At 40.9% G+C, this 24164-nt stretch overlaps 1 protein-coding gene across 9 annotated transcripts in view; it reads right to left on the bottom strand.

Moving 5' to 3' along the window:
- The window catches only part of GRM7 (glutamate metabotropic receptor 7), a 297928-nt gene that overhangs the window by 24388 nt on the left and 249376 nt on the right, over positions 1–24164 (bottom strand). For 3 of the 9 annotated variants that reach the window (XM_061455689.1, XM_061455682.1, XM_061455683.1), the window contains 2 exons: positions 9893–10139; positions 4137–4229 (listed from right to left, as the gene is read on the bottom strand). The exons of 3 other annotated variants lie outside the window; for them this stretch is intronic. In XM_061455689.1, coding sequence (XP_061311673.1) covers positions 4159–4229; positions 9893–10139 — 318 coding nt within the window. In that variant the 3' untranslated portion in view covers positions 4137–4158. Of the gene's footprint in view, positions 1–4136; positions 4230–9892; positions 10164–24164 lie in introns of those variants that run through there. 3 more of the 9 variants (XM_061455684.1, XM_061455685.1, XM_061455688.1) reach the window with 2 other exon arrangements.

A 24164-nucleotide genomic window follows, 5' to 3' on the forward strand; every position in this document is an offset into this window, starting at 1 on the left:
GGGCAGGACATGGTCCTTTGCACCATGTCCAGAGCATGTTGAGTGTAAGAGAAAGCAAAAATACTCAAGTTCTGCAGTAAAAAGTAGCTGAAAACAAAACACAAACCTGAGCTCCTGCAAATGGACGGACCAGCCAAGTCCTGACTTGAAATCACATTTTGGCACTTCAGAATACTCATGTTTTCTAACCTAGAGGACAACAGGGGAAGTCTGTGCTCTTAAAGAAGTGAGCCTTCCAGCAGGAGGGTGACAGAAACCCAATTTTAACTGAAAAACTTGCTAAAAAGGGAAGTGGATTTGTTCATACATTTTATGCTGGAGTTCCCTCACTATGACTGAAAATCTGTTCTGCAGATGAAGCTGTACAGACCATAGCACAGCTGGTGCTACTGCGGTGGATGCATACTGATGCCATTGTTCTCATACCCTGTCTTGCGCAGACTGAGGGCAAGGAGAACAGGCGCAGAAAATCTTTGGCACTAGAAGGTAATTCGAACTATTTACCTCTGTCAACAGAAGCCCAAGACCAGTTTAAAACCATGTCATGACCACATCACAACAGCTTCATTATAGCATAATCTAAGTAATTGGGCATATATCTTAGGAGAGATAGGACCAAGAAACTTAATGACTTCACACAAGGTGGTGCTACACATGCCTTATGAATGACTTCAACACTTTGCAATCACCACGGAACTTCTTCTGCATACTGATCAAGCGAAAAGTGACTTGTAAAACAGCTGAAAACTTTTTGGAAGCAGCATACTGTGCCCAAGCCCTGGGAGGAGAGCTCCTGCCTTGCATTGTGGCCGAGCTACCCTCATTCCTAATATAACTGTAATTGTACAGCGATTGGCATTTTCAAGTTAATTCAGTTAGTACTGGAGATCTACGCATTGCCCAAAGCAGCGCAGAGGACCAGCTTTGGGGAAACCCAACGTGAATTCAGGAGGAATGCGGAGTTCAAGGATCTGCCAGCTGCAGTACAAAGTTCAGAAAATATTTCTGCTGAGCAGGTAGCCGCTCCTCTTTGTGTTCTTAACCCTTGGCAGCTGAGCACTGCAGCACGTAGCTGAGGTGGAAAGGTTATCTGCTGTTAGAAAATGTGAGGGCAGAGCTACAGCTAATATGAATTGACATTTCTTCTTCAAAGCAATGGGACCACTGTGGTTTAGACATGCTTGGCATCTGGCCCAGAATGAGTTGAAGTTCAACAAAAAAGACAGAAAAACGATAAAAGGTTGCTGATGAGTTGCAGTGTTTCGCCATTATCCCTGCTAAAACAGCTTTATGGACTGAAGGACTGACAGTACCATCTAGTTGCAAAAAGCAACCAAAATAACAATGCCCAGTAATATTAATCCAACCGAAAATGCAGGGGGATATTCTCCACTTAGTCTCTTCTTGACTGTGTTATGACAGACTTCAGAGCACAGCAAGCTCATAGGCATCACTCAGGTCCATCCCAGAGCAAAACAGTAACCCATACCATGGTTTGCTTTGTCCTTCTTATACTGAAGTGAATCCCTGTTAAACAGTGTGTATTGCATACATGGCAAAGAGCTCAATAACTCCAGTGTGCTGAAGGGGCACACCAAAGAAAGGCACAGTCTTTGCATCACCTTAGAAGAAGAATTGACTGATCTTGGCATGATGCCCCGGAATGTTGCCCTCAAAACCCTATAGTCCTGCTCGGCAAGTCTGGAAGGCAGCAAAACAGAGGAGCTGTCTTTCTGGGACTTACATGATCCCATCTGCAATGCATGAGCATCTTACAATCATCATCAAGGTGGGGGGGAGGCAGGCATGGCACTACTTGCCAGGCATACACCGGGAGGCTCCAAAAACCCATGTGATGGATCCAGGTCTTTCAGATATCACAAAGATTTTACTCACTGGGCTGTTTCCTCCTCCTGATGTGTAGACATATTGCTTGGCAATGGACTGGGAGAAAAGTGCTGCAAGTATTTCTACCTTACCAAATGTGACTCTACAGCTCTACAAAAGCATTTGATGTTTGTTTGCCCTGCCCAGAAGATGGACAATTTTTTCCCTGACCCAGATATAATGTAGAGTTCTTCAAGCCTTTTATTTTCATTAGTTCCAATAATAAAGAAGTCCTATTTGTCACTCACAGGAAACAACTTAAAAACATTATAAACGCATCTCTCCCTGCATCACATAGCAGAAACTGATATAGTCAAGTAACAGCTTAAGCACAGTGTTCATACCCACACGCAAATATGTTACTTGCAAAACAAGTGTCAATTTACAACTAAGTTGATGTTTTCCTGGTATCGCTGCTTTGCTTTTAATACAGTATATTGTTTCTTGCTGGTTCTTGTTTTGTATTCCTGGAAGAACAAATCAAAACATAGCAACCAAAGCTACAACAATCAGCCCAGCTGGAACAGAAACACTCATGGGTGAGAAATGGAAAACAAAACCTGATGCAGAAGAGCACTGGCATAAGCAAGACCATCGCAAGCCCAAACCATCCTCGATTGTAGCATTTGTCATAGCTTTGTGTCGCTCAAATTTTGCAATCTGCTTAAAGAATCCCAGTGGCCCATCACTTTTTACAGGACTCGGATGACAAAATTATGTGTGTACCTTTGAAGATAGCATTTCCTGACACTGTACAATAAAGTTGCACAGAAAAAAGTAATCTTCAGGAATCTCTGTGAGCTCCTGATTGTTTTAATTTTGACCTTCTTTTTATTTTATATATATACAAATGATTTCTCTGAGATTTAAGGTGTCTTTTCTCTTTCTCTCCTTCTTGAAAGAAAATTATCATCTCTTTCAATTTCATCTTCACATAGTTGCCCTTTCGTCTTTCACATTTGATTTGCAATTATGCTTTGAGTGGCCCTCTCTACCCTCCTCTACTTCTCCTACTTTGTTATATTTCCCCACCATCAACCTTTCTGACCGTGGCCCTCCGATTACATTGGTCATCCTGGTATTCCTAAAGATCTTCACACCTTAAATCAGGCCTTCTTCTGGAGCCAAGTTAAAACAGTGGGCACAATTCAAATACAATAAAAAGCAATTTGAACATTTCACAAGAGCTTCACAAGCTGAGTTGCAACTGGGGCTGTGGCAATTTACACCAGCATATTAGCATTCTTTTTTCTTGTGACTCAGACACTCAATTCAAGCAATATCCCTACCTTTGCTGATACAAGTTCTCACCTATTAGGGATCAGCTAAGCATTCTGAAGGCTTTTTACAGCAATTTCTTCTAGCTCTAACTGCACAGCACCACAGAAACCAGGCCAGCACCCTTCCCACCCAGGCAAAGACCCTAAAGACTGGGCAAAGCCATCTGAGCACACATGGAATTGCAGAAATATTTAATGGTTGTTACTTAGTTGTCCCCAACATGAAATGCTTTCTCATTCCTCTGATTTCATCAGAAAAGCAATAATTCCTGGCTGACGAAGTCACAGATATGGAATTAGCTCACAAGATCACCACAGAGGCAGTCACAACACTCAGAAAAAGCCAGCCCTCAAAAATTGTTCACTCGTGGTTACACAGGAATGGTCACTGGGATCACCCATGGTGAAAAAGAGTATTTTGGAAACTCTTTTTGAACCATTTATAATTTTAGCATAAAGAAGATTGCTCACACATTAGCAAACGTTATTTTTATGCTGCCAGGCAACCCTGCTGGTAAAGCTGCTGGAAATGACTCAGAAAACATTTTGTTAGTTGTTAGATCTGATTGCCATAATTAACTTCTGATCATTGATTTGTTCATTTGTTCCTTTTTTTTTAAATTGCTATCAAATACCTACATCTTCAGAGGCTTTACTGGGATCTCCACTGGTGGGAAGCAGAAGACCACCAGTCCCTTGTTTTCCTGGGACACAGCTCAGAGATTAAAATTGCTCAAATCCTGGGTCTCCCGTTTTCAAAGCAAAAGGAGGGATGGAAGGGAACCCTCCCCACAGGGAACCCTCCCCACATGGGAGGGAGCTTGCAGTAATGGATCCGTGAACAATTTTTAAGTTGGATACTTCTTGTAACAGCTGCACTAATGCGCATTCCTCATGTATTTATGTATGTCATAATAATCATAATGAGAATTTGAGAATAAAAAAATAAGAAGCTAGATTTTTCCTTACCTTTTTGGAAAGCAGGCAAAAGCTATACAGTAGGTGGAAGAGTGTACCAAGTAACAGATTTTTGAACACTCTTTCTTACTGGTGGTATGCAGTCTACAGGAAAAGTAAATACATTGGTATGTATAATATGTCTGTTCATAATAAACTCTTCAAATTTTGCCCTGTCATGAAGGCCATGACATTAATCCAAGTAAGGGGCCCAGATTAGAACAGTGATAGTGGAAAGCTGAGAGGCACCACTATATGAAATTAAGCACAGGTTAGAAATAAATGAACCAGTTCACAGAAGTTCAGGTACCTCTGAACATGGGAGCAGCTGCTCAGGAAAGAGCAGGTCTGGTTGGGTTTTGTTTGTTTGGTTTTGGGTTTTTTTAATTCCTCTCCCCTGAACAAACTTTGGAACATTTTGGTTTTAGATTAAGACTTCCCAGTCCTTCCTCCCCTATGCAGTCACTCTCAGATTCCTCAGCATCCTCAACAACCATTTTAGCTTTTTTTCCTGAGAAAGATGGAATAGGCAACATCATGTCAGTGATGCTAAGGATGAACAGGAATGAATACACAAACACACCAGGGCACAGCACACGAGCATTTGCACAGTGGGCTCTGGATGTCCTAGTCAGGAGATTCTTGTGTCCCACATACACTATCCACAGTTCACTGATGGGAACCAAAAAAGGCAATGTCCATTCTCAAAACATGGAGAAAGGAGAGGATGGGCATATACTGCTGTCACTGCCGTCGTGATAGACAGGACCTGACAGCACACAGGAAAGCACTGTTTTAAAATGGAAACATGGAAATGGTGCCTAGTCTGCATGGGCAAAAGGGGCAGTGATTGCACCTCACTACTGAGAACTGAATCAACGGCAAGTAAGTTCTACCTAATACTAAATAAAGGAGAAAGAAAAAAAATTGCTTTGACTATGTGTGTACAGTTTACTGAGCTCTCAAAGACCCTGCTAGCTTTAAAGTCCACAAAATTATAACAGTACTGAAAATTAGACTGAAAATTCTAAGTTTTTAGACCTTAAAAGTTTTCTGGCTAGCCCATGGTGACACTTTTCCTTTGCCACTTCTCAACAAATCCCAGCTAAACTGCTTGGGGAAAGGGGTCTCCTCCCATGAGCTGCTCCATCTTTCCAAGAGTTATTGGTCATTATGATGCACTCTGTCTTTGCCACAGAGATGCTGCATGCCTCCTACTCTCTACTATCTACTACTAGGCAACTCCACATGAATCATCTTGATCTCAGAGACATTCTCACAGATGGTGAGATATTCCCCATGAGACTAGAAATAGAAGACCAACACTGCCAAGTCCCTAAAGACCCTACCCTATTTCTGCAAGAAAACATCTTCCCAGAAAAGCCAGTCCCAGAAAGGCAGGTCCCAGGAAGAACTGAGCAGCTTAGCTTCCTTCTCATGGCTGCTTCCAGAGGGAAATGCATGAAAGCCAACACTCTCCCTGTAAGGTCTGCTCATCCAGCCTGACAGAATCACAACCTTTTCATTATCAAACAACCGAGATACTGATTTCCCTGTCACTCTGTTTGGCAAAGCCATGAATTAAAATAAGTTGGTAGGAAAAAGGAGTAATTACATGTAAATCTCAATATAAGTTAAGTATGGGTTGGACGTTCAAATGTTTTTGTTACAGTCTGACACTCTGCTCTTGCAGCAGAAACACAAGCAGACAACTGAGCAGAAGCACTCACTATCTGTTCAACTTCAGACTTGGTGAGAAGTATCTTCTCATAAAGTGTGAAATACAACCAAAGGCACATGAGAGCAGAATGAACTTGTTACATGGATGGAAGTTGCTATGCACTGAATTCTGCTCATCTGAATCTGCTGCAAACATATATCAGCAGGAAAAAGCTGTTGAATGAGTAAAAGCATGCGCATGCCAAACTGGAATGATTAAGAGAGTTTTCATAAGCCACACAGTTGCAGACTGAAAAATTTGACCTTAGTATATCCTATTCAGCATGAAACCCCTCCCAGGCCATGGCTGGGAAGCTCAGCTTCTGATATTTCTTGCTTCCCATACCTCCTAACAAAAAGCTACAACACAGCAAGTCCTCATTCTTCCTGAGGGTGGGATATAAGGTCACTGCATTTCAGGTGATTTTCCTCCCATGCTAATGCAGTTTCTTCTTTTATACTCATTCTAAACCTACAGTGCTTGATCCCAGCTCTCCTGAGTGCTCTGCTCATATTTTCTGAGCTCAAATTCCTGCAGATCACCTGATTGCTGTGCACAGCATTGACAGATGATGCTCAGCACCGCTGCTGAGGACCACCTGCTCTCAGGGAGCCACTCAGGTAATTTATAGACTTTCCAGTTTTACATGCACATCTTCAGTTCTTTAGGCATTCTTTTAAAGGTCTACTAAATCATGGAGATTTTTTGCAAGGCTATTTTTGTGTAAAACCATCCACATTTTGCTTTTGGTTTTGACTCTGGCATATAAGTAGGACAGGCCACAAATTTGGGCTTAGTCACCAAATTCCCCAATGTTTGGAGGTACATGAATCCCATGCCGGTGGCTCAGTGTTAATATCTTAGGAGATACGAAACATTTGCGTATTTTCAATAGAAATGGCAACTCCAGTCTCCAGTACCAGAGCAAGCCATGAAGAGCAGCATCACCAGGAGATACAGTAGAAAATCAAACTGGAAAACCCAACTGTACTCTTCCACTTATGAGAAAACACTTAGTAGCTAAGCCAGATCAGTACCTAAGTTAGCTTTGCAGAGAGCTGATGAGTCTCAGACTCATCCTTTAATGCCCATCAATTAATTTACTTTTAGCATGATATAGCGAGTTGCAGAGGAGCTTGCACAGAGTGAACAACCAAAACTTCCCCACCCTTTTTTCCCCAGGTTACAGCAGGGAGGTTCCTGCAACAGTTGCTGGCTCCCTTCTGCATCCATAGGTAATGGTTAGCTATTGTTAGTGGATCGAAACAATTTTAATAGGAGAGTTACTGAAAACGTTTTCTTTTGAAAGCTATTTAACATTTTTTAAAATGCTCCTAGCATTGATGGAAGCACCTTGGGTGATTTTTTATTCACATTTCCTATTTTCCAGTAGGTGCAATTCTGAAAATTTCCCCATCTGCTGTATAAAATAAACTTTTTTTTTTAAGTTTAATTGTTATGAAAACATCAAAACTTGATTTATTTATGAACATCATATTCAAAATTTCACCGAAAATGCAGTTTGGGGGTTTTGCTTAGCTAGCATTGCTTTTATTGAGCTCACTGATACGGTTTTCAATTTTTCCACCTGAAAGTGGAACTATTTTTTTCAAACAAAATTTTAGAGTTTAAAAAAACACTCCTTAATTCAGGTATTGAATTAATCACTTGTATAAACATACATGCTCTATGTTGTATGTTAGGGGTTGATTGACAGCCTATTGAATGCTATAGGAAAGCTCCCATTATATGTAGTTGTAGCCTACACTGGGTCTAAATGTACCCGAATACTTTAAGTACAGCAGTAGTTTATTTCATTTGATTTTCTAATAATTTTTATTAACACACGTACGCAGGGTATGAAATAGTCACAGTAGGTGCAGCTGATAATATGAACGGATGGTACTATATGTGTAAATGATCAAAATAGTTAAAAGGAAATTTATTTCCCAAACCATAAAATATTTAAAAACCCAGTACTCAGAGAAAGACATATAAATGAATATAAATTAATAATAGTGCACATTTCCTTGCTGGCTGGGTTGAACAAAAAGATAAACAAATGTATATACTTTAGAATCCTACATGTAAGCAAAAGGGGTCACAGAAAGCATTCTCCCCTCATGCACACCAATTTTGAAGTTCTGAGGTTTTTGTTCCTGGTGGATTTTGCCCCAGCTTTAACTCAGTCTTACAAAACTGGGACTGAAGGCTGGATGCTTAAGGCCAAATGTAGTACATCTCAGTGAGCAGGGAGATTCTGTCTCTCACTACTTCTCCTGCCTCTTAAAAACATAGTCTAGTATATAGTCCTAGAGGAAAAAATGTTGTATTTCACCAGAAACATGGAGGTTTAAGGAAGCAATATTTCTTTGTGATAAACACATCTCCTTCCCAGGGAAAAATCTGACTGTTCTTTGGCAGGGGGGAAATGTTCTCAGAAGTGAAAACTGCAATAAGATGCAGCACAGGAGAATGAGAGCAGAAGGGAAACCCCCAAGCTGTAGTTCTTTCAGAGGTGTATCTCTGTTTCTACACTGAAAGTGGCATCATCAGAACTTTTAGAGCTTTGTTGTTGATCAAGTCTTTGAGTGGAAATTTTTAGATTCTGATTTTTCTGGATGAGGAACTAACTCCAACTCATTTGACAGTGCAGCGATCAGTGAAATGCAGTTCAGCAACTCATCTGCCCTTTCCAGATGTCTCTTAAAACCCCCTTCTCTCCTCCTCCTCTCTCTCCCTCATTCCCAAAGGCCTTTCCCAACCCAGCTGCCTCAGCCATTCTCCCAAACACCCAGAGGAGGTTGAACTCTGTGTGCTGGATGGTCAGACAGTGACCATTAGGACTCAGTAGCGGCAGCACCATAGTGAGGGGTAGATTTATAGCCCAAAGGTAAAGGAAGGGGTTCCTTCACCATGACATCACTAACAGAAACTTGACTTGGCGGAGGACTCTGCAGCTCACACTCTCGCTGGATAATACACCTTCTTGCAGTGTGGGCTCTGTTTGGTAGGACTGGAGGAGGCACAATATGGTCCTTAATCTATGAAAAGCATTTCCTTACTGTCTTACATCAAAATCATAGTTCAGATAGTTCAGTTTCCAAAGACAAATTTTGTTTTTCTACATAGGATGTATTTTGTATATCTGCACGATAAGGCATCAGAGAAAAACAGTCAAGGGGCGAATAAAAGGAGGAAAAGTGCTGTGTCAATAATTTGCTGGCTGTTTCCACTTTGCTTTGACAGCAGAGTTTCTGCTTTGAGGCAGGTATTCAGGCAGCAGTTAATAGACAAGAAGTGGCAGGGATTTCAGCAGCAAATGGATGAATGGATCACGGGCAAGGAAAGGGCATTTCTCCTCATTCAGATTGGTTTTTCATAAAAACTGCAGACATGCCTAAACCTTTCCAGTATGCTACAAAGTTGTGCAGCTGTCTCCTTCCTCAACTCCTTCCAGATTCAAATGCAAATCAAATTTGATGGCCTCAGTATGTAATTTTGTGCTACAGTATACCATGCTATGCACATTAAGGAAACTGGAAGTGTCTTTTCGATCTAGTTTCCTTTTAAATCAGTGGCAAGATTTGCATTAGGGCCGGATGAAATCCTTAAATGGGAATCTTCAAGGATTGTGAGATTTTTGCAAAGGAATTTTGCAAGAATGAAAATTATAACTCAGGTTAGCAGAGTTATCAATGAGTTTGGTACTTGTCCCTCCATCCGTCCTGCAAACTGTACCTTCAGGGTTAGGAAGGTTTGGTTTTGACGCAAGCCTAAGGGTCCGGTACTCAAGGATGCTGCTGACCTCTCCCTCACAGAGGAGAGAAAGGAGGAGGATTTACTCACAGCTACTAAAAATTTTATGAGGAGTTGCTGCCAACTGACACAACTTGAAAAAAGTGAATTAAAGAAGGAAAAAAAAAATGTGTGTGAGATCAAAAATCTCCGAGAAGACCAAATAACACAAACCCCCTAAACCTCAGATATTGGTCCATGCCTCCAAATCCCCCAGCCAGCTAGCAAACAGAAGATCAGCAGTACTTACTGTTTGGGTCTACGTTCTCACACAGTTCCGTTTTGGCTTCACCGTTGGGCCTGTCGCTGGGTTTGTGTGAGAGCCGTGATGACATGGTTGCTGCTGTGACCACAGCCTTGAAGCTGCGCTTCCGTTTCTGGACGTTTAGCTCAGGGTGGAAGATGATGATGTACACCTTCGGCATGTAAAGCATCCCCAGGGCCACTGAAGCACTTAAGTTCATGGATATTGTAAGTGTGGTAGTTTGTATGTAGAGCTAGGAGACACAACACATGAGACACTATTACAAATAAGATGACTGGGAAGAAGACTGTAGTATTTCAAATGTTAGCTCACCTTTTAAAAGCCAATTTTAATGAGTTTGCAACCAAAGATGTAACACACATTAGCTACCTGATCTATGAACAGTCTCTTTAAGGCTCAATGACAGAAACATTCATTGCCGTTAACAACAAGATTTTTACTGCATGCTTATGGTATAGCCTCTGTTTATTTAAAAAGTGAAGATCAGATCTGGATTGAAATAGCACTGGTATAAATTTTAAATTTAGGTCTACTGGAAGTTATAGAAGAGGGACTATAATACCACATATTAGTAAAAAAAATTACTTTTTTAAAAATATGAAAAAGTTGGGTTTTTTTTGTTATTTTCTATGTTTTAATTCTCTACAATTCATTGAAATAATTTTACAGAGAATACACAATGATTTATGTGCTCTTGACATTCAGCTACGCTTATTATGAAAATACAGTACATGTGCAAGTCAGAGAACAGGTACTGCCATGAGATCAGTATCCAAAGATAGCACAAGGATCCAAAAACGTATGGAAATATACAGTGATAGAAAAGCCTTTTCTTTTTTCTTCTTATTATTATCTTTTTATAGGACACAAACTAGAACAGTTCTTGTGAGTGAAGAGGATTAGGCACAGTTAAAAGACACAGAGACAGCACAGTACAGGTGCGAGGGAGCCAAAGAGGGAGCAGTGTCTCTGCGGAACCCCTTCAAAAATTAAATATACAGCAAATACACATAGATGGGAAAATTATTACATATTGAGGGTGATTTCTTCAGAACACTATTTCCTTTTCTCCACCTATGCAGTGCTAATCAGTCTGAATTTCTGACTAAAAACTCCATGAATAAATATAATGGCAGAGTAAAATGCTGACTCTGCCCAGGTACTTCCAAATTCCCATATTTAGAAAAATATGAATGCCTCCAGACTTGCTAGTTATATCCACAAAACAGTTGCTATTATAATGATTAAGGCCACTACTGGAAGCAATAAAATGCCCTACAGAAAAGATGAAAAGCATGCTGTGTATGGGTGTGTCTCCATACAGATGCAGAGAAGCAGAAACTAAAGTGCTTTCACAGTTTCTATTTACTCATTACCAGAAGGAAATGGCACTGATGTTGTCAGAAACGTTTCCAAAGACCCTGGGACATAGCCCATCTCACCTGGTGAAAAGACACCAGGACAAGTCTCGTGGTTTAAGCTCAGCTGTAAATGATGCAGTCTCTCTCACCCTGCCTTTCTTGCCCTTCCGCTGCTCCGGGACGGATGGGGAGGAGAATCAAAAGAATGCAACTCCCACGGGTTGAGATAAGAGCAGTTCAGTAACTAAGGTATAACACAAACCACTGCTGCTACCACCAATAATAATAATGATAAAGGAAATAACAAGGGAAGAGAATACAACACCTCACCACCCACCGACCGATAACTTGCCCAACCGAGCACCAACCAATACCAAGACCCACCCTGCCATGCCCCACCCCTTTCAGGTAACTCTCAGTTACATCCTGGGCATGATGTGCTGTGGTATGGAATACCTCTTTGGTCAGTTTGGGTCAGGTGTCCTGTCTCTGCTTCCTCCTGGCTTCCCCTCCTCCCTGGCAGAGCGTGAGGCTCAGAAAGTGCTTGGTCAGACTAAACATTTGAGCATTAACTAAAAACATCGGTGCTATCAGCACTCTTCCCAGGCCAAAAGTGTACCAGCTACTAAGAAGGAGAAAAACGACTGCTACTGCTGAACCCAGGACAACAGGTTACACCATTTGAGTCTGGGAAGAGGCCAAGGGGTCACCTCATTTAAGTGCCTGCTCAAGAAGCAGCCATTCACACCAGAACTACTTGCGACAGTTCACCCTTTCTACCCACATCCTAAACTCACCCTCTGGTAGAGGTTTCACAGCCTCCTAACCAAACCCTTGCAGAGCACTCAGGACTCTGAAATGTTCAGTTTGTGCCTGACCAAGTGTCCTCTCCAGGTGGCACGGACAGTGGTGGCCACCTTGCCTTCTGTCACCTTCTTTTATATTTTTTGTCTTTTGCAGAACTTCTAAAGATCAGCATGGTACCAGGTTGCCCCTTTGTCTTTGACAGATAATGGGGTAATTTCTCCCAACTTCAGTCACTGGGAAGATCTCAGGCGTCTTTCTCTCCCTAACCTGAATACTACTGTTGAGGCACTGCATCAGTGAGATGCGATGCTCTAAGGCAAGTGTGCTGCTCTACTGAAGGCCTTGCTGGAGGATTATTTTCTGAATTTATCTTACAGCATTGCTATGAAACATGATGTTTATTTTTTCACAGGCAGGCAGTGTTGTTGCCTGCTGCTCTTTGCTGAGGAGTTACTACCTGGCTGGTTATTCTTCACCATATACTTTGCAGTTGAATGTTGTTAAACTACAGATATAGAATAATTGAATAGTTTGTGTTGGAAGGGAGCTTAAATGAGCTCCAACCCCCTTGTCATGGGCAGGGACATCTTCCACTAGATCAGGATGTTCAAAACCCCATCCAACTTGGCCTTGAATATATATATTCACATATACACATAGATACGTGTATATGTATATATACACATACACACACATATATGTAGATACACATACACACACTATAATAAAGTACTATATAAAGATATATACGATTTACTTTTATTTCCATGTATATAAGCACTATGGCTATTTATCTTCTGGAACATTTAAAAGAGAAGACAGTTCACAAGCCTTTTCCTTCCTTGGAGCTCATCTTCCTTTCATTTATGTTCACATAAATCAGCTGTAACTCAGTTGGGGTCAAATGCATTGCACTGACATAAATAAAACAGACTTCAATATTTATTAAATAAATTCAATAGCCAGAAGTGAAATATATAAAACATAACATTTAAGGTCTGATTGCTAAACAGAAAGATACCCTCCTTAACTTTAAAGTGTTTGCAACTTACTACCAGCTTTTATCTTTGCTAAGTTAGGTAATTATTATATTTATTTTATTAAAAGCTCTTGCAATTGTTGTAGAAGCTGCAGGTACCAACACCTCTAAAAGCCAGTGAGATGCTGTGGACTGCATACTTGACAAATGATGTTACACCCAGGCCCATCTGGCTCCCAGCTCTGTATTCAGACCACACACACTTGCTAATACTTGGGAAGAAAGGCTGTTTAAAGAACACCTGCAGTCCTGGTTTAGTCTGAAAAGGATGCAGCAGAGAATTATCTCTGTTTCTATATATAAGATACGTAACTAAACCTGACAAGCACTGCTACTAAGCAGTATTCCTGAATGGGATTTACATTTCTGCAAAGTTATAAGAGATCTATGTCAGTAAAGAGCTGCATCAGAAATACAGAAGATGTATCAGTACTTCAAAGGGGTGTTTTGTGGAGTAGTTGTCTCAGACGACCTGAAGTGGCAGTAAGTGTGTTCAAGTAGCCATATGGTGGAAAATGCAAAGTGACGTTTTCCGACTAACTTTTGGTTCATTTTGCTAGAGACTATAAAGACCCTTTCTAGAGAAAGCAGGAATTTGGACCACAAGGGAAAAACATAAAAGCTAATGGCATAGCATTGCCAGCATGACACATGTAATCAGTCACTTATGTTCCACAGATAGAAGTAGTATATTCATGTTTGGTTACAGATCTTCTCCACCCAAATCCAACTGCTTCTTCTGCAGGGAAAGCAGCAGCTCTCCATAGCAATTTTGATGAACTTGTCAGTTAAGCAAACTAACTTTATATCACCACACTCTTAGACATGTCACAGACACACTGTGTGTGATAGCAACTAAAGGTCCTAGAAAAGCAGAAGGAAAGATGCATTTTGAGTAAGACACTTTTAAAAGCACTGTGTAACAACAAGTTTTCAAATGGCTCCTCATAGAAGTATTTGTTACCTATGCGTGGCAGTTTCTGAATTTTTTTAACAGCTGATAAGTTGAATATGCAATACTAGCACTTCTTTTCAGAAATAGAAGATAAGAGCAAGAGAAAACTGTAGACACCAAGAGGAGGATCCTGTTTGTAGAACAACTCTGAAACAAGGGACACAACCTGCACAGAGGCCACATCCTCTTGTGCCAGAGCCAGATAACTACATGTGATGAGCTTGTGGGTTTGCAGGTACCGTCAGCTACCAGCAAACCCCTACCACTGGAACCATTTGCTGTCCTCTGAGCCCCAGCTCCTAACATGGGTGTTTCAGGAGGGTGGGCACAGGTTTCTGAAGAGCAGGGGGAAGATTTCTGCACCAGTGCTCAAGCACCTCTTCAGCCACATGCTACGGTCAGCAGCTTCCCCGTGTGGTTTTCCGTGGGCTATTCCCAGGGGAATCTGGCCATACTTCGATGTCACTTACCCTGGGATGGTTCAAGCCATCATCTTCCCCTTAATCCTGGGCTGCTGTGACTGCAAAAGCTGCAACCACCAGAGCGCCAGTAACATTTTTGAAGGGGTACACAGAGGCCTTATTTTTATTTCCTGCTGCTATTAAGGGGTTGAAGGTTACATGATGATTTAGTCAACAGGGCCTTTGCAGCACCATGCCAGCCAAGTTTCCTACCTTGCAAATGCCAACAGGAGATAAAAGGAAAGGGAGAAAAGAGTTTCTGTAGAACAAGGCAAGATGAGTGACACACAATGCTTCTCATGACAACTGGGAGCTTTATAAAGATAAGGAAAACTAACAGATATGCTTATTATGCAGAGCCTTAGTTTTATGTATTTTATCTCTGCTTTGTGGTTTTACCAGTCAAACATAAAAATGCAGTTTACATGAAACTATTCCATTTCTTATTTCACTTCTCCTGATAAACTCTCTGAAAGCATTTGACATGAATGCAAATGGGTGACTTAAAATACAAAGGATAAGATTTAACCGACAGTGGGAGTCTAATAATTCGTGCATGTCTTTTACAGCAGCCTGGTGAACCTGAATTCCAAACTCAAGATCAAACTAAGAAATTAAGATGTAGATTTAGTGAGAGATGCTTGAACTTGACATGAATGAGAACTGGGATTGAGGTAGCTAATGCCAGTGGAAATCAAAGCTTTCTGAAAACAATACTATATTGGTCTCCCCTGGAGGGCTGGAAGCCACATTTGCTGTGACATAAGGACAAAGCCATTCTGGATGGTCATCCTCAAACTGCTTTCCTCCTCTCTCTCAAGCAGACTCTGAATTTTGGCAAATTTTAACTTAAACTTAACACACTGCTGTTACAAATGCGTCAGACTTTGAAGCAGTGCACTGGAGAAAACTCAATCCTAAGGATATAATTCACATGCAAAAGCACCTAGATTTTATCATTCATTTTACATAAATGATTTCCATTTGAATTTTAGATTTCTACATTTTCCAGATTCTTGCTTTATTCATGCAAATGACAAAAATTACCTTCAAAACCTTAAGAGAAAATTAGACTGAAAAATACACACATATAATAACCAGCTATTTTTTAAGAACAAATTATATCAATGGATGATTTTCATGAGCTAGGATTACTCTCAGAAGTAAAGCACTGCAGGATCAGGCTTTTTGGTCTTTGCTAACCCGGTGGATAGATTTCCAGCTGCTGGGCTATAATAACTGAACTTATAGCCGCAGAGCTTAGAAAAGTACCTTTAGGAGTCAGAAATACTTTCTGTAGGCTAATGCTTTGCATTCACAGTCTAATCAGGAGCAACTGCTCTTTTTATCTAATTCAGCTTTCTAATTATGCAGTGAATTGTGTTATTTTGTAATATGGAAATAAAGTGGTAACTTGAGATATTTTTGGACTTGTGTTATTGCAAACCAATTTATCTCACTTTTATATGGGAATTAAAACAAATGTTCTTACGCATGAAATAAGCAGTTCATAAATCTCCCAGAAGACCCTTCCAGGACATCTGAAGATTTTGTTTCATTTTCTACATTATGTTGTTGAAATATAAGAATGAGAAACATTTTTCTAATAAAAATTAAAATTAGCTTCTTGTGCTTTATATGCATGCAAAAACATGGAAAGCAAAAAGACTTGAATATAAATGTGTTCTTGGACATTTTAATGTCTAATAGCCCTACCCACTGAGGTTACCATATTATTGTAAAGGCAAATAAAAAAAGGAATATATCTGTTTTCCAGTGAAACCTGTGCTTCTTGCACTTTGGCTTTAAAAGGGCTTTGCTTAGGAAGCACCACTGCTCTTCTACCTCCAGCAAAGGCCTTTTGTTACCCAAGCTGCTGCAAGTGGCTACATAGCATTTCTCATAGGCCAACACCAGCTATTATGGTGGCCTACAGCCAGGACCCCGGGCAGATGTCACTGTAAAAAACATCTCCAGTCCCAAATCACCCTTAAAACTACACTAATTCAAGAGAGACTGAAGAGTCAGCAGATGGTTATATCCTTCTGCTGATGCTTCCTGCCTCGCTGACTAAGACTCTGTGTGGCACCTGGGACAGGCTGCGGCCACAGCCCTGCACAGGTACCTGGGGGGTGACAGTCCTCCAGTTTGACCCCCTCCTTTTTGGCAGCATACCCTCAGCTGAAAAAAAAACCTCCAAACCAACCCAGCTGCAAAAGTAAGCACCGTTCTCATTTCCGTAGACAGCTTGATTTATGGAAGTTTCAGGCAACTTTATGCAGTCTTTCCACAAGGACTGTGCACTTCTGTTGTCTGAGAAATACAAAACACTATGTGTGAAGCAGTTCTGTCAGCTCACTTTACCGATCTGGCTCAGCAATCCTCTTTTCATGCCCCACTGGGGCTTTCCAGCAGCCCATGAACATCCCAGGCTCCTGCCGCCAGCTCCTGCCGGTACAGACATACACTTGCTTTCTTCACTTGGATGGTACCAGTTCAACTGCAGATAATACTACACTGCCCTGAAGCTTATCTACCAACAATTTCCAGGACCCCTGCCTCTATCCCTATCCTTTTAAGCATCATAATCTGCTCAAGCTGTCATTTAGCAGTGCCCTTTGGAAAATAGAGCAGTTTCAAGAAAAAACAAAACTTTTCCTAGATTAGGTTCCAGCAGCGTTAGGGAGGGCAGTTTCCCTTTCTTTTAAGCTAACACTATTTTTGCGAAAGCAAAACAAACCAAAACAAAAACACACACATAGCACAAAAAAAACAAACAACCCAGATCTGTGGACACCAGGCTCCAGTATTTTGAACACAAGGGGCAAACGTCTGGCAAATGATCCAAAAGAGAGATTTCCAGTTGCAGGTGGCCACTTAATAGATGAAAGACAGGGACTACACCACCTACCCACTGTTCTAAACTACTGCTCATAATGGCATTAACATAATCCACACTGTACTCGTAATTCATCATATATTTACAGCATTTGAATATTTTATAGGCAAAAAATACATGCACATGCCAAAACACACACTGTATACTTCCAATAAACACTAAAGGTTGCAGTGTCAAGCAGTCAAATGCTGCAGTGTCAAACTGGGGTTCCCTGTGTTACTTTAACTTGGTCTTCTGGTACACGGGCACTATGATACAGCCATTAAATAAACGATCACATGTGTTTGTTTCTCAGAACTCTCTTCATTCATGGATGATTATTTAATGTGCTCTTTTCTCCACGCTTTTCAACCTGTTAATTCCGCTGCTCAATCAGTATACCCCTTGATCCTTGTGGTGAAGATAAAATGCCTACTTACTTTGTAAGGCTTTTATAGATTTTTGCCTATCAATCATCTGCTGTTGCTCTGTTCGATGTGCACTCTTCACAGCTGTGCAGAGGTGAGCATCGGCAGTGCTTCAGAAACACAACTCAACAGCACCAGGAGACAGGCAACGATATGTAAATTGTGATGCTTACCGGGTTTAACAAATGACAACGGATGCTACCTAAGGGACGTTTGATAAACAAATCATAGTAGTTATGCTGATTGCAGTTATTACTGCACAAAATAGCAAGGCACGCAAATAGCCTTTGTGAAACGTCTATGGGAATGTCACAGAATCAGTCGTACCATTTAATTATAAATTCTGTGCTTAGTAATTATACGAAAGGTGACACTGAAGGAAATGATGGGATTTTAGTTTCAGAAAATTTCCCTTTAATGGCTGGTTGCTTTGCAGGCTGACAGCACCAGGGCAGCTCATCAAACATGCAGCTCGTGAACACACCTATCTCAGTTGATCCCAGTGCAGTGGCCAGGCTCGGTGGACAGGGGTGCACATGCCATGTGGGACACATAACTTTTGGGGCACACAGGCAGCCCCATGACACTTTCTTATTTATCCCTCCCCCCCCCCCCCCCCCCCTCCCATCTGATTTTGAAGCTAAAAGCCATGTTTATTTTTTGTGTGTCTGACAAGAATCATCTCCCTAGGTGGTTGCAGCAGACCTGAGGTGAGATGACTTTCATCAGCGAAAACAGTTTTTCTGTTAAGCCAACTATATTCTCTGGAAAATCTCACAATGTTATACTGGTAGATAAAGAAATAGATCAGGTGAACTTTGTGAATATAATTTGGTGTAACAGAAAACCAGAAACAGTTCCACAGGAATAGCAAGTACCCACAGAGTAACATCACAGTTTCCTCAGACATACGAAAGTAAAGAAGATTAAAATTTGGAAAGTAGCTCCCCAAATTACTTTCCTTTTACACCCAGTAATAACAATCACATCTCACTCTTTCAAGAGGTCATCAGCTATCTGCTGGCCCTCACTAAGCAAGTGCTCGTATCAGCACAATGCTGAATATCAGCAACAGGAGCCAAAATATTCATCTTGTGGTGGCAGCTCTGAGGTAACAAGATGGGATGCAGAACCCCAGCCCCCAGCCAGGCACCCCACCGCCAGCACAGTGCACCAGCAGTGGGCCAGTGAAGAGTTTGGTAAACCCAGAAGAAAACCTTCTCACACAAGTGAGGAGAAACATTTTGCCTTCAAATTATACTTTCTGTCAGGGTTCACATGCCTTTGAAAGCTTTTTTTTCATTGCTAATAGTAAAATGGCTAAATATCACAGATTGTTCTGTGCTTTTCTAGATGAGATCTCTGTTTATCCTTACAAAACAGAAATTCAGAGTTTCAGGTAAACTGCAGAAGTAATAATGAATAGCTGATCACAAAACCATCCTGTGCCGGGGCTCACAGGATGCCACACGTGCTGTGAACAGCAAAGGTGACCCACAGAGTAACCACGGCTGCTTTAGAAAGAGAGTTCTCCTCTGCCCATAGAAACTAATGATGCTAAATCAAGCTTTGATGACAGATCTGATACTTATGACCACCTGAAGACAGCCTGTGTTGTACTGAAAAGTTGTTCTATGTCATATTGCCAAATACAGAGGCCTGAGAGAAGAACATGCCCAGAGTTGTGAAATTCCCCAAGTGACAAACATGCCAGATGGGATCTCATTCCCTCTTTATGGTACGGTAAAACGTGACAGTTAGTGATGCACAGGTATCACGCAGGGAGAAAGAGCAAGGGTGTGATAATGCTGATAAACCCTCAGATGTGATTACAAACGTTGTCACGTTTGCTGCTGCTGGTGGTTGCTAGCTTCACAATGACAACATCATACACCAGAGTTATGCAGGTAACGGGTGTGATGAATTATGTTTCAGTATGTTTCTAGCAGCAGGAGGCTTAGCATACCAAAGGGAAAATTGAGGTCATATTCTGAGAGATTACCACCTGCAGAGTGGCAAACAGTAGAGAAGTAAACAGGTGTAAAAGGACTAATTTCCAATTCCCTCTGCCTGCACTGTAAAGTTGTTCCTTCTAACATCACACTGCAAAAGCCAACTTAAAATTTCATGTCTTAAGAGCATCCGACACGTGTAGTTTTTCAGCTTGTATTTCACAGGCAAAGACGCAGACTAAAGATGAAGTAAATGATGTATTTAAAGTGTATTTTGTCTATTTGAACTAAGTATTTTATACAGCTTGTTGCCTTACAATAGGGACTTCTTTATGCAAGAAATTTGCATATATCAGATAAAATAAATATTTATGGATTAGATCCGTAACTTGTATAATTCAAAATACCAAATGTTAAAGCACTTGCTCTGAGGGTTGTGATGCAGATGCAGAAGGAATTTCATCTCTTCAGCCCAGTAGAGAAACTCTAGCAGATTATCTAGAAGGAAATTAAATTAGTCCAATAATTGGACAGAGCAGCGATGGAAAAGCATGTTGCTGCTTTCAAAGGGCATCAAATGGCTAAAAGAGAAATTAAAGCAGTATCAAAGAGAATCCCACAAGTCAAATGGTTTATACAGACCATATTCAGCAGAGATTCCACATCTGCTGGGGAAAAGAGCTGTCTTTACTTTCTGCGTCAGCTACAGAGACAATAATGATGCCTGTTGAACTACTGAGGATCATTTGGGAATTGCTCAGCCAAGAAATGAACAGTGATGGCCCTGGCTTAAGTCAACAAATGATTAAAGTTGTTTCGAATTGGTGAGTCTCTGGAACTGACTTTACAAGGATTTCTGAATTTTTTTGGATGGGTGGCACACAGAGATGTGCCAGCAAAGCCACATTTTTGCAAGGACAATAATGTTTGAAGCAAAGTCCATGCATCTCCACCACTGCAATAAGGTGAAGTGCCGTCTCCTTTTGGATTCATCTGCTGCTGTTTTTTGCTTCTAGACATACAGCACTGTTGTGCAATGCTGCTGTCTCCGGCACGGTGATGAGAAATATGTGTCCTACTGCAGATTCAAAGGTGGTGGGGTGGGCAGCCAGAGACAGTGGTGAGGCTGTGAACCATGTCCAGATCACAGCCAGGATGAGCCCTCCTGGTCCTGTGCCTGTTAACACTGGTAATGGTGATGGATAGCCAGGAAACAGCTGCATGTATCTCTCCTTCCTTTTTTTTCCCTATGCTAATTACATGTGCATAGGCTGATGGACATAAGAATCTGAAAACATGAAGCTTTCCCACAGGGATCTCAAGCATGTGCTGTAATCCAGCGCAGATGTCCGTCACAATAAAGGCATCCTGAGACCTACAAAATCATTTCACGGGGGTCACTGAAGGGTCTCTAGGTGATAACATATTTCAGTCACAGCTGAGTTTGGCTGTATTTGGAGCACAGACAGAAGTGAACAGCTCAAGAAATCCTATTATCAATCCTCAGAACTATCTAATATCTCTTGCTTGACATGCATGTTTGTTATAATAGCTATAAAATAAGTTACACATCACTAAGAGACAAACACAAGGTGTAACAGAAGTAATGTACATCTCTAACTTCTATTATTAAAATAATGGCTTTTCACTCTCTCACTGGCTGAACATTCGGCTTTTTTGAGCTAGAAAAAATTCTTCATTTATCACTTTTGAAAAAAAAAAGAAAAAAAAAGAAAAAGAAAAAGAAAAAGAAAGCCTTCATTTCATTCTTGACTGCTGCACTGCTAAACTGACTCACATACAGTCTTGGCATTTTAGGGTATTCAGTGCCAGACTTCAGCTGCTGCTGTAAATCATATTTTGCCACACTTATTGCATTTTATTCATTTTATACATGACCAGAGATTCGAGTTCAAATGAAACAGATTTTGCTATCCTTCTTATATTCCAAGCGTCACTAGTCTAGAAATCTTTAATTTTACTCACTTCAACTACTGAATAATGCAATGTAAAGGGGGAAAAAAACCAAACCCTGCAATACTCAGATTGAGATTTTGAGCAAAAGAAAGTGAGGATCCTCTGACTGCCATGGCTGTGTCTCTAGCTGGTGTTGATGCACAGCACAGGCCTGGGGACCGCTTCTGCACCAGGGATATTTCCTGGTGGAGGGAAGACCTCAGGAGGGCTCCCTGGAAGGGGAAACATGGGCTGATGCTAAAAATTGTGCACACTTAAACACTCACCCTGAATTTCGGGATTTGAGAAAGTACAGTCATGAACTGACTCTTTTTCAGGCAATATATTAATACCAAAATCATTATCTTCTATCCTTAGTTGTCAAGGGAAAATCTGTGGAAGTGTTTAAAAAGCACTGCATTATACAAATGCTGGCCATCTGGTGGGAAGCCAACACAGTATGAACGAACACTGTGAGGCCCCAAATTTGAGAATCAAATATTGCTCATAACTCTAAAGACCAGGCAGCCTTACCACACTTCGAATTTTTCCTTACCAAATAGTTGCTGATCAAGCAAGAGACAAAGCTATCTTGCAGTGTTTCTCAAATTATTAATGCATTCTAGAATAGAAAATAAACTCAGGTCAAACTATTTCAAGACAATTCTATTTATGTAAGATGGAGGAATAGGCAAGAGTGAATATTCAGTGAAAGGTATTGATTATAAAAGGACAAACAAACTGCAAGCTAATGTGTGTAGAAGTAAACAGAGATGGGCAAGTAGATGGGGAACTAAAAATATTATGGCACTCACAAATGGTCATGCATAATAAAACAAATCTATAGAAACTCACTCAGAGAAGCTGCCTAGCTTTCTAGAGCTTTAATTTGCAGTCATTAGGGATACATGGTGTTAATAAATAGTTCAAGAAAACCTTGTTTTTTAAAAACAACTTTAGATGCTGAAACTCGTGCTAATAGAGTGCCAAGGTAAACCTCCCTGATCACCAGTCTAAGAAATGAAAAGTTCTTAGAAGGTCTCTGCCAGACCAAACGAGGTGCCGCCATTTATTACTCACAACAGGAAAACCTGAAGGAGCAGTTAGGTTCATCTGCCTTCCCACCCTGGAAATGCCTTTTCCTAGAGTAAAAATCTTAAACATGCAGAGAAAATTGCCTGAGAAAGTTTTACCGAAAAACTGCCTATTACCTGATGCACTAAGTGCAAAGACTTCTGACAAACAGAAGTACAGATGTGCAAAGCACCAGCTGCCTGAGGCTACACGACATCCTGCTGAAGCATGCTAATAACACAAGGTAATTCCTCAAACCCTAAAAATTTAAGCTGCAGAACAATAATTAGCAATTAAATCTCATTTCACTTCTTAAAAGTTTCTTTTCTCTGAAACAGAAGTGTTTCTGTCCTTAGAACACTGGCTTGGGCTAAGGATACATAGATGCAATATCAGCAGAGCAACACCTGCATATAAATAAAATATGCCCATTTTAGCACTTCTGTAATAATATGGCCCTTAGGAGCAACATACTAACTGTTGTTTATGTGTGATCAGAATACAGATGGTGTTTTTTCCCACCTACAGTCAGAGAAGACAGCAATCAGAGCATCAACATGCCCAGTTTCTCCCCTATATCTAACTTGATTTACCTCCATAGATCATCTTGCACCATTTCTTTCTCTATGTTGAAAGCAGAAACAAATGTGGAAAAGCAACTGAATGACTTTTCCATTTATCTAGAATCAGATTATCTCAGTTGGGAGTAGACTTTCTATCAGCACTGGAGTATGCATTTATTCAGCAAAACTTCTACTGACCTTCTCTTCAGCTGACTTAAATACACAACTTGCAGCATCAAAAAAGTGATTATAAATCTTGTATTCTGGGGCACACAGCTTAACCTCCCATCCTCACAGGCCATCTGACTTCCAGACAGCACGTGGGCTTTTGGAAAGCCATGGTCCTTCAGAGGTGCTGCATGCTGGGGACATAGAAGCACAGAAGGACTAAAAAGCTCCAGGTGCGCCACAGCATGCACCTTCCCATGGATCTTGTGTGTTTAGGATGAAAACAGACCTGCCAAGGTAAACATATTCCAACCTCATTGCAGCAATATATCAGGATACATGTGCCAGAAGGATCAAACACTTCTCTTCCATCCTTTGCATGAAGCTACATGGAGCCTTTTGGAAGCTGCATGAGAAAGACAAAGTACAAAACTTCTGAAAATGTAAATGGTCCTCTAAGGAAAAGCAACATGGAAAGAACAGAGACAGCAAGAGCTTCTAAAACTCCCTTTAGTCAGCAGGTTTGCTCTTTACACTTTTATCAGTGTGAGCAAATGGGATGACATGGCAAGTATTATGCAGGTAGGCTCCTTTGTCGAGACGCAGGCCACAACT

This window comes from Pezoporus flaviventris, unplaced genomic scaffold (genome assembly GCF_033815535.1).
Source record: "Pezoporus flaviventris isolate CSIRO_AGI_PZ_B2104156 unplaced genomic scaffold, CSIRO_AGI_Pfla_v1 ptg000021l, whole genome shotgun sequence".
NCBI classification, from domain to species: domain Eukaryota; kingdom Metazoa; phylum Chordata; class Aves; order Psittaciformes; family Psittacidae; genus Pezoporus; species Pezoporus flaviventris.